Consider the following 11870-nt stretch of genomic DNA (forward strand, 5'->3'; position numbering starts at 1 on the left):
TCAACCCACAATATTATATCATATATATATATATATATATATATATATATATATATATATATATATATATATATATATATATATGAAATCATCAAACAATCAACCCAATTACCCATCCCGGTTATCTCCATTTATTTCTTAATTACCTTCCCTAAGGAATTATCCTAAGGGTCATCTCGTACATCGTATTTACCTCTCATCTCCTTACATCACATTTCCTTGTATGTTTGTTCCTAAGGACTTTTTCCTAAGGATCATCGCGTGAATATGTAGTCACAACATCGCCTGGACTAGTAAGTCATAATAAGGGTTAGACTATAATCGCATGAATACATAGCCACAACATCACCTGGACTCGTAATTCATAGTAAGGGTTAGTCTATCATCGCATGAATACGTAGCCACAACATCGCCTGGACTCGTAATTCATAGTAAGGGTTAGAGTATTATCGCATGAATACGTAGCCACAACATCGCCTCGACTCGTAATTCATCACTTACAGGTTATGAGCCAGATGGTGTTTCCACGGGGTCATCTAGAATAGTCCGTGGTCACCATCTATACTCTGGTAGATGACTACATCGCCAAATTGCCACCTCGTCGGTCAAGGTTATGGTATCTCCTCTCATCTCACATCACCTATTTATCATCATCTATTTCTCATCACCTTTCTATCATCACCTATTTCTCATCACCTAATTATCATCACCTATTTCTCATCACCTAATTATCATCACACATCATCTAATTCATCTACCCATGTTCTACCCAACATATTTGTAGATATAAAATACATATACATATTAACTCATTTAATACCTATATAAAACATCGATTCCAGACTCACCTCAAATAAACAACAATATATAAACACATAACACGTATTTCATAGCAAATACTTAATATATATATATATATATATATATATATATATATATATATATATATATATATATATATGTTTGAAGAAAGTGATCACATACTCACACGTATAAACAACAATATATATATACACATAGAACGTATTTCGTATAAAATACTTCATAATTATGCATTAGAAGAAAGTAACTACACATTCACCCAAACATATAGTTACTACATTCAAACAATACTTGTATTATACCCGTGTTTATGAAAGGGACTATACACCCACACATATAAACAACTTTATATTATACACATAGCATGTATTTTATATCAAATACTTAATATTTATGTGTTAGAAGAAGGTAACCACACACTCACTTGATCAAAAGATGATCGGACAGCACTACGGCTTGTAGATGTAGTATTCTTCGGTAGATCTGGAAGATCTTCACAAAAACCGGACATCTCGCGGATAGAGCTTCGGCTCGGGAATTGCATTTCTCGGGATCTTCGGGGCCTCGAGACTTGCTTCGGGGCTCGGGAATGATACCAGGGCTTCGGGATGTTTCTTGCACGAAAAACGATGCAAAAACGCGAGAAAACGGGAAGAAATGAGCAAAGAAGTCGGTTGCCCTCGACACCCTTTTATAGGGGGCTTGAAGCCCATTTACGTTGGGCGTAACTTCACATTACATTGCGCGTAACTTCACATTACGCTGGGCGTAACGTGGATCAGATCGCTGACTCCCCCTGGATAATATCGGTTAATTTATAATTAAATTAAATATCGAAAATAATTAATAAACTTCAAAAATTCATATCTTTCTCATACGAACTCCATTTTCGACGTTCTTTATATCCCTGCGTAGGTGAGACTACGCTCTACAACTTTCGTTTAGACTCCGTCGGCTAATTTTGAATTTATTTTTATTATTTATTTTTAGTAGGTCGGGACAGAAAAATTCCGTTATAAAATCATAACTTCTTTATCCGACGTCCGTTTTTGCCTATCTTTTTGTCGTTTTACTCATATTAACGAGACCTTCGATTCTCATTTAGATTGTTTTGGCTAAAAACCGCTCGGTCTCAAATCGAGTATTCGGGCTGCATACCGCTAAGTCGAAACTTAGAAAAATCATAACTTCCTCATACGAAGTCAGATTTGGACGTTCTTTTTATGCACGCTCATGGTTTAACGAACTATACGACTTTCATTTAGATTGCTAAGGCTAAATATCATTCTAACGTAGATTCACTTTTTACGTCATTCAGCGTCGTGCCGTGTCTGTCGCGAAACTTCGACAGGTCATAACTTCTTCGTTATAACTCGGATTTCGGCGTTCTTTTTATGCACGGAAACCTTGTAACATATACTATAACTTAGTTAAGATTATTTATTCTAAATAATCTTTCATCAAAAAGTCATTTTTAACACTTAACATCTCTAATTGACTAGTCCGGATCTACGGGCGTTACATATATTTATGTTAATATGCTTTAGTTTGGAGTATTATGGCTTTTGGCCTAAGATCTATGTCCTAGAAAACTAGGGTTTTAGATAATAACATTAAGAAGGACTAATAACGGATAAACTTGGAAACTTTAGCCTTAAAAAGGCATTTCCAGTATGTAGATGAAGTTGGGAGTTTTGATATGAAGGATAGGAGCGTAATCTGTTAAGATGGCTTAATTAGACTGGTGAATTCGGTGAGTTCAGAGATGCACTCGACGAGTTGAGTCGTTTTGTCCCGATTCAGTTTAAGGTAGAACTCGACGAGTTGATTCGCCAAATTATGACTATGAGTAGTCAGACAACTCGGCGAGTTAATGGGATGACTCGACGAGTTGGATCGCATTTTTAGGAGTTTTGATTAATAGAACTCGGCGAGTTGATCAGTCAACTCGATGAGTTGAGTCAACCCAGAACGTTGACTTTGTCCAGAATGTTGACATTGATAAGGGGTAAAATGGTCATTTTACCCTATGAAGGAGTATCAAATTTTAACTTAGTCTTATTGTGATAATGATAGTTGGGAAGTTGTTGGAGAAGCCGTGAGAGATTCCTCACCGTGAGATTACACTGTCAGCTTTGTGAGGTGAGTTTCCTTCACTAGGAACGAGTCGAAGGCACCACAGCCAACCCGTGTAGAGTATATATGATGATTAGTAGCTAAGTGTCTGGGCCGGGCTCATATCTTAGATTTGTTCATTATTAGTAGCTAAGTATGGGTAGGGCCTATATCTTGGACTAGTTTATGATTAGTAGCTAAGTGTGGGCAGGGCTCGTATCATAGTATTATCTGAGTATGATTATGTATTAGTAGATTACAATATACTTGTTGTCTGCATGATACTTGTATGTTTGTTTCGATAGCAGGGTGTGAGCGGGGACCCATATCCTCCAGATAGAGGAGCATGGGCGAGACCCGTACCTCCCAGTATCTCATAGATAGTTGAGTGTGGGCGAGGCCCGTATCTCATAGTTAGTCGAGTGTGGGCGGGGGGAGGGTCCTGTATCTCCTTGAGTGTGGGCGAGGCCCGTATCTCCTAGCAGCATGTTATATGTTACGTGTATGGTATGTGGTATTTTGAGGAGACTCACTCAGCTTTGTGTTTACAGTTTTCAGTTTTGGTTTCAGCTTCTTCCGGTAGCAAAGGGAAGAGCTGTGGATGACTGCATTGCGCACACCACAATGTTTTAGCATGGGAGGATTTACTCTGACGTTTTGATATATGATTTGGATACAGTGTTTTGACATGATCTTTTGAGATATTACGAGTTATGTTTTTATGTGATGATTGGATTACTATGATTTAAAACGAATTTTTTGGACCGTATTTTTGGGTTATTTCAAATATACTAATATGAGTCATTGTTATCATTTAATTGGATAAAATGATTTGTATAAGCAAAAAGTAGGAAGATATGTTATTTCTCTTGTAAAATTATTTTTGATTAATACAACAAATTTATTTTAATATTGATCAGTTGTTTAGATTTTGTCGTACAGAAATTACAGATTAGATCATGGCTTGAGTCCATGTTTCAATTTATTTATTGTAATTAACGTTGATCTTTATATGTCTTTTTAACGTTTTAATCCATATGCTAATCCGTAGATAGATTAATTGATTTTTTTTATAAAAACATTTAACTCTAAAATTTCAAATGAATTACCCACATTTGTATACTTGTCGCAAAACCGTCGGTAGTTATAAAATTTGGGCTTCACCTTCCATCGAGTCTGTCGCTATTGCAAAGGATTTTTTCATTTTTTTTAATTTTTTCTGTTGGTAGAGTTTTGTCCCAAATTCTACGATCCGAGTGTAAACCACATAACTAAAATAACTGGCCTAACTAGTAATATATTTGTCAACCCTTTTGTTCTACGTTTTCGAAACTCATTAGAAGTCAAAATAAATATAAGTGGCAAGTGCTCCAATAACTATATTTCTGGTCAATCATGAATTCTTGCGGCAAGATAGTTAATTATGAAACCGTGTAATGTTGATTTCATTATACGTACTTTATTTTTTAATTAATTCTGTAATATTGGCATTTAATAAGTGATTTAATTAATTCTGTAATATTGGCATTTAATAAGTGATTTAACTATATAAGCATTAATTTTCTCTAAAGAAACACTACATGTTTTCAAATAGATACCATAATAAGAGCTTAGAACAACAATATACAAACAAATACCATAATATTACTATGTAGTTTGGAAAATTCATAAACAAGAAAATACCATAGAAATTTTAAGTCGAATCTTTTTAATGGAGTCTTTGTTACAAAAATATCATCCATAAACATAACATATTTTCAACCATAGACTTCCGAGTGTATAAAATCATTCACACTACCACCCTATATATACATTCCCCGTTTAATATTAGTCTCATCCATCACTCCACCAAAATCTTCATTCACTATATACTCATACTTATCTTTATCTTAATTTCTCACTAGATCTGCATGCAACACCATGAAAATCTTGATAATCCTGATAATTCTCTTGGCTTTAGTCATCAATCTATTTGCCACACTAGTAGAAGATGAAGAAAAAGATGTTTTTCCTACTTATGGGTCGCTAAGAGGAGCTAATCGGTTCCTTGCACAACAATCGAGGGGCCTGCTGAAATGCAACAAGAATCCAAGATTCTGCAGGGTGAAAGGAAGCACGGGTCCAAATTGTTGCAAGAAGAAATGTGTAAATGTTAAGACTGATAAACAAAATTGCGGACTTTGTGGGAAGAAATGCAAGAACCAAGAAATCTGCTGCAAGGGAAAATGCGTGAACCCTCTGGCGGACAAGCGTAATTGTGGAGGATGCAACAATAGATGCAAGAAAGGGAATTCTTGCGTGTATGGTATGTGTAGTTATGCATAAAAGAAAGAGAATATTCCAGGTGAAATGCATATATTGCAAATCCAATTCATTTTATTTATTGTAAGTTGTAACTAGATGATATGTAAGTTGTAATTAGATTTGCGGTTCAAAAAAAATATATAACGTGTCCAATGTTAATGTATCTTAAGCGATATATCTATATGAAATCATTTACCTATTTTAATGTAATATATTGAAGTCAGTAACTTGGCTAACTTTTTCTTATCTAATATAAGTTTAGGGATGCATTTTTCATATTATTTTTGTTGCAGGATATTTGTAATAGCAAATGTCAAACTTTGAAAACGAAATATATTCATAACTTAAATGTAGAAGTATTTATAAGGTGAGGGCTTGATCTAATATATTCTACCTAATATATTAATGTATCACGAGAGACTATTCTAACATCATCAACCATCAACCACTCTCACATACCATTTTATCATAATACATAGAACAAAAAACGGTTGTGCACTACTAGAAAAAGAAAAAGTGTATCATGACAAACCATTCTAACACCATCAACCATCAACCACTCTCACGTACTAGCATCCGATAAAAGATCAAACTAGCATCGATTATCCAATAGCGACAAAAGTATTAAGAGAATCTTTATTAGTTAACTATAGACATTCCATCGATAATTGGTCTTGTGGTTTGTAAAATAATTTGATTGCGAGGATTTACCACTAAATATAGACAAATTCGTTGCTAAATTTGGAAAAGCTTTCCGTCATTTATTTGTCGTCATCCCTTCGTTGATTTGGCACGGAAATCCTTCGCAAACACTCTGTGTAACGCTCTAAATTTTCAAATAAAATTTTCATATTAAAATCACATAAAACTCAATATCAAGTTTTCTCAAAACCACAATGTATCAATTGTCAAGAACATAAGCCAACAAAACAACTGATAATACCTTAGGATCCTCAAACATAATCTCAAATAGGTGTGTACAATCAAGTCGGCGCTTTTCCGCGATCCTGAGGAGTACCTGAAACACATATCACACAACACGGTCAGCACGAAGCTTAGTGAGTTCCCCAAAATACCACACACATCTCATTAGCCTCTCATGGCTATATCTCAAATAAGACCCTCCAGCAATGTGTCTTAGTGGAACCCTCCAGTCCCACAACTCGGGAAGGCTCTCCGGTCCTAACACAGTAAAGCTCGAAATAATACAAAACATAAATCACAAAGACATAATGCAGGATATTACAATACTCAATATAAGCACACAAGACCCTCCGGTCACACCAAATTACCACTCAAGGTAAGTATAGTTAGAAGACTCACATCACAGAACAAAGCAATATATCCAACACTCGAGCTTCTGGTCTAATCTCCGCCCCTCCATTGCCTCCAAATTCCATAGTTCACCAAAACCCTAAAGGCAACGAAAGTTAATAGTCAAAATTGATCCAACTCCTAAAGTCAACAGTCCATGTTATCTCTGTTGAAATAGTGTCTAAGCCCGTAACTATATTTGGTATGTACTTGACCCGGTTGTGCATGGTCCTTTTGGGTTGCCTTCTCCAAAGCAACTTGACAAGGTAATTTAAGGAGAAAGAGAGAGTATTATGGTTTATTAATATATTATAAGAGTAATATATTAAAGGAGAAATCATATTTATTTAATTAGTATTGGTCATAAATTAATTGAGAATTAATTTAGTGGTTAAAAGAGATTAATTAAATAAAGGGGTATAAACTGTCAAATATATGATAGTTGAGTTTTTGGTTAAGGAAACCTAATGGGCTTAAGGGGGAACGAAATTATGATGGGTAACCATCATATTTTTGTCCAAGGGCCTTATTCCAGAAGGTTCCATGGGCTGCTTGGTGGCTAAGCTGTCCATTAGGGTTTAGATTGAAACCCTAGTAACCTGTAAGTATAAATATGACCCCTAGGGCTTTGAATTCGGCTACCACTTGATTCTAAGAGTACCCTAGGCCGATTTCTAGCCTCTCTCTCCCTCTCTCATATTGGCTTCTTGCTTGTGGGGTTTGTGAACCATTAGAGGAGTTGCATTGTGACTCTAGGTTCAAAAGAAGAAGAAAGAGAAGATCTAAGCGAACTCTTGAAGAGGTAAACATCTAGATCTGATTCTATATGTTAATTTTGTTGTCAATATGCTAAATTAGGGTTTGTAAGTCTTGGAATCAAAGCATGTTCAATAGTGAAACCTAGATCCAAGCATTAGGGTTTTGTATGAGCACATAGGAATGTTTCTTATGCATAAAACCCATCAGTGGTATCAGAGCCTTGAATGGTTTCAGTTGAATGTGATGCTTAACTGCTTTATTTGCTGAAAATCGATTTTTTGGTCCCTGCCCGACTCAACTCGGCGAGTCAGTATCTGGACTCGGCGAGTTGACCCCTACTCGGCGAGTCCAGGTCTGACTCGACGAGTCAGTTCGTTAGAATTAGGGATTTTTGGGTTTTGGCTGCTGTTTTGACTTGGACTTGATGCTTAATTTGTTTTATAAAGTTAAAATCCGAATTTTATCTTAATTAAGTGTTTATCCTTGCCAAAATAATAGATAATTTCAAATCCTTTTAATATTAGTTGTTTATGTGATAAGTATGGATTATTTAAAATTATTTGGTAATTATCTAATGACTAAAATTAAGATTTGGTCAAATATAGATAATTTTGAAATTAATTGATTAATTTGAATTATTTGTTATTTGATCCCTTATGTTTTGAAAAGTTCAATACTTGGCCTTAAGTTTTGAAATTTGAATTTATGATTAAAAGTTTAATTTTGAGTAATTTAAATTTCAAACCCTTAGAATTTTACAAGTTTAAAATTCAACCCTATACTATTATATATTATTACAAGTTTAGTTAATATATATATATATATATATATATATATATATATATATATATATATATATATATGTATAACTTAAAATGCTAGTCTTACCGTTAGTAGGCCTCATTCACAAAGCCGGTCTATAAGGTGGCTATAAGGTTGCTGCCTATAAAATGGCGCTTAATGGGTGTACACTCACACCTACCTCTTGGTTGACTGGTGGAGGATCGTTAGCCGAACGGGTAGGATAGGGCAACCCTCTCCTCATTAAAAGTATAATGTTAATTATAAAGTAACTACATTTTTACAAATTCCCATTCCTAGTTACTTTAGGGTAAATTGTGAAAATGATGCTAATCCATGGAATTGCACTTTGTACCCTTGTCAAAGGTTGATGGAGCGCGTGTGGTTAACCGGCACATCAATTTGGGGATGACATTAGTAGCGAAGGGTGACTCGATGTTTGTCATAGATCAATGGAGCGTGTGTGGTTTACCGGCACATTGATTAGGTGATAAAGACATTGAGTGCACCACGTTGATTCGCATGGTTATTCACAAATTTGTTTGCGATCCTCGGCATCCCAGTTGCAAATTTGAAATGCATATCGAGATTTAAACATGCCATTGAAAAGTTCAATGAATCTCAAAGATCTAGGAGTTTTCAATACATTTAAAACCTAAATTGCTTTTTCGTTTTTCATGGTGAGAATTAGTGAATCGTCATTCACTTACCTTCAAATTATTTACTTTTAAAGTACGGAATCCCTTTCTAAGTTGTAAATAATGTTGTTGGATCCTAGCCCTAATTTCACATTTAGGTGTTTAATTAGGGATTCATTTCTAATCAAACTTTGTTCCTTTCTTTTTCAGATGTCTGCAAACAACAACAACAACGCTTCTGGGTCATTCTCATTGATGAACTTGTGTCAGAAAGTGACATTTGATGGTTCAAACTTCAACGAGTGGATGAGGTATATTCGCATGATCACACGCTACGAGGACAAGGAATATATCCTCGATGAAAAGCTTGAGAAGATCATCCCATATGTTGCTACTCCCGAGGAATTGGCCGCCTTTGAGGCCCACGAGCGTGATGCCACGAAAGTACACTGCATCATGCTGGCCACCATGAACCTCGAACTCCAAAAGTCCTATGAGGACATGTATCCATATGAAATGCATCAGGATTTGCTGGACAGGTATCACCAGAGCGCGAGGCAAGAGCGCTATGAGATCATTACTAACATGATCACCGCTAAGATGGGGAGTGGAGAATCCCTAACCTCTCATTTGCAGAAAATGCAGAGGTATGTTGATCGTCTTCTCAAACTTAATGTTAAGTTTGACAAGGATTTGGCTATCGACATAATCCTCCACTCCTTGCCCTCCTGCTACAATCAGTTTAGGATGACCTACCATATGAACAAAGAGGAGGTCTCCTTGAGCAAGCTCCAAGGACTCTTGAGGACTACTGAGAGCAGCCTCAAAGACAAATCCGTTGCACCGTCCCCTACTGTGGCCGCTCCTGTAATGGCAATAGGTCAAGGAAAGGGTAAAAAGAGGAAGGCTCCATGTAAGAGCCACCATAAGGGGAAGCCCCGTGATGGTTCGTCCTCAAGTGGGACCAAAGCTGGCCCTACTAAACCCTCTTCCGATCCAAAAGAAGCAGAGTGCTTCTATTGCCACTGAAAGGGCCACTGGAAGCGAAGTTGCCCACAATATCTGCAGGACATAAGAGATGGGAAGATCAAGCCCACATTTGCAGGTATGTATTCTATTAAATCTAATAACTCATCATTTGCTACTTCATGGGTTCTTGATACAGGGTGTGGTTACCACATTTGTTCTGATATGCAGGGCCTAAAAAGAAGTAGGGAGATGGAACATAGGAAGATGAACCTGATTATGGGAAACAGAAGATCGTCACCTGTGACCAAAGTCGGTGTTTATTATTTAGTGTTGAGTAATGGGTTAGGAATACATTTAGAAAATTGCTGTTATTCGCCAGATATGGCAAGAAACATTATTTCTTTTCACAGGTTGTTTAGACAAGGTTTCAGATATTCTTTTGATAATAGTAATGGTTCTATTAACGTTTATTTGAATGGTGTCTTTTATTTCAATGCATTACCTTGTAATGGGATTTATGAATCTGTGATGATTGTTGATAATTTTGGAAATAATGTTTTGAATATTGATTCGTCTACTAGTCTAGACAAAGCATGCTTGTGGCATTGTCGCCTTGGCCATGTCAACAAGAAACGCATAGCCCAACTCCAAAAGGATGGAGTGTTGGAGTCATTCGAACTTAGGGAAAATGACACGTGTGAGTCTTGTTTACTTGGGAAGATGACCAAGTCACCCTTTACTGGCACTTGTGAAAGGGGTGAGGGTTTATTGGATCTCATACACACCGATGTATGTGGGCCCTTTAGATCCACCACAAGGGATGCTTGCCCCTTCTACGTGACTTTTACAGATGATTATAGCAGATATGGATATATCTACTTGATCAAGCAAAAGTCAGAAACCTTTGAAAAGTTCAAAGAGTTTAAGAATGAAGTGGAGAATCAGCTGGGCAGGAAAATCAAGATGCTTCGGTCAGACCGAGGAGGAGAGTACCTAAGTCTTGAGTTTCACGACTATCTAAAAGAATGTGGAATCGTTTCGCAATTGACTCCTCCGAGGACGCCACAATTGAATGGTGTGGCTGAGAGACGTAATCGAACCTTGTTGGACATGGTTCGTTCTATGATGAGTCGAACTTCGTTACCAATAGCTTTCGGGGGGTATGCCTTAGAGACTGCCGCCCACATACTTAACTTAGTTCCCACCAAGAAGGTTTCCAAGACTCCTCACGAGATGTGGACAGGGAAGGCTCCCTCGTTGGCACATATCAAGGTTTGGGGTTGCGAGGCTTTCATAAGATGAGGGACTCACGACAAACTAGAACCTCGTAGTGAGAAGTGTTATTTCATCGGCTATCCGCAGAAGTCTTTTGGCTACCTTTTCTATAGACCGAGTGACAATGTTGTCTTCGTTGCTAGAAGAGGAGTTTTCCGAGAAAGGGAATTGATAGACCAAGAAGACAGTGGGAGGCAAATTGAACTTGAAGAAATTCAAGATCAAAGCGATGAAGGAACCTCTGACACTGGCACTCAACTTGAGGAGGAAACTCCTATTGAACCTGTTGACGAGTCCTTACCTCTTCAACATTCCACTAGGGCTAGTGTTCCACCCCAGTATTATGGTTTTCATATTACTACTGAAGGGGATACATTTATTAGTGATAGTACACTAGTAAATTTGGATGAACCTAGCAGCTATAAGGAAGCCATGGCAGGCCCGGAGTCTACAAAATGGAAAGAGGCTATGGACAGCGAGATTCAGTCCATGTACGACAACCAAGTTTGGAATTTGGTTGATAATGTACCAAGTCGTAAGATAGTCAGGTGCAAGTGGATCTTCAAGAAGAAGACAGATATGGATGGGAAAGTGCATACTTATAAAGCGCGATTAGTTGTGAAGGGCTTTACTCAAACTCCCGGAGTTGACTATGATGAGACCTTCTCACCAGTTGCGAAGATAAAGTCTATTAGGGTGATGCTTGCCATAGATGCGTTTCATGATTATGAAATATGGCAGATGGACGTGAAAACCGCTTTCCTTAATGGAAAGTTGGCTGAGGATGTCTACATGAATCAGCCAGAGGGTTTTGTCGATGCGAAGCATCCAAATAGAGCATGCAAGCTTGAGAAATCCATTTATGGATTGAAA

At 37.0% G+C, this 11870-nt stretch overlaps 1 protein-coding gene across 1 annotated transcript; it reads left to right on the forward strand.

Moving 5' to 3' along the window:
• The first annotated feature begins 4857 nt into the window (after window positions 1-4857).
• Window positions 4858-5262, forward strand: LOC145006681 (Stigma-specific Stig1 family protein). The gene has a single exon (XM_078965752.1). It carries the CDS (start codon window positions 4858-4860, stop codon window positions 5260-5262), a length of 405 nt encoding a protein of 134 aa, XP_078821878.1.
• Window positions 5263-11870: the final 6608 nt, after the last annotated feature.

The sequence above is a fragment of the Lactuca saligna genome, chromosome 7, assembly GCF_052625555.1.
Source record: "Lactuca saligna cultivar CGN05327 chromosome 7, ASM5262555v1, whole genome shotgun sequence".
In the NCBI taxonomy this organism is placed as follows: domain Eukaryota; kingdom Viridiplantae; phylum Streptophyta; class Magnoliopsida; order Asterales; family Asteraceae; genus Lactuca; species Lactuca saligna.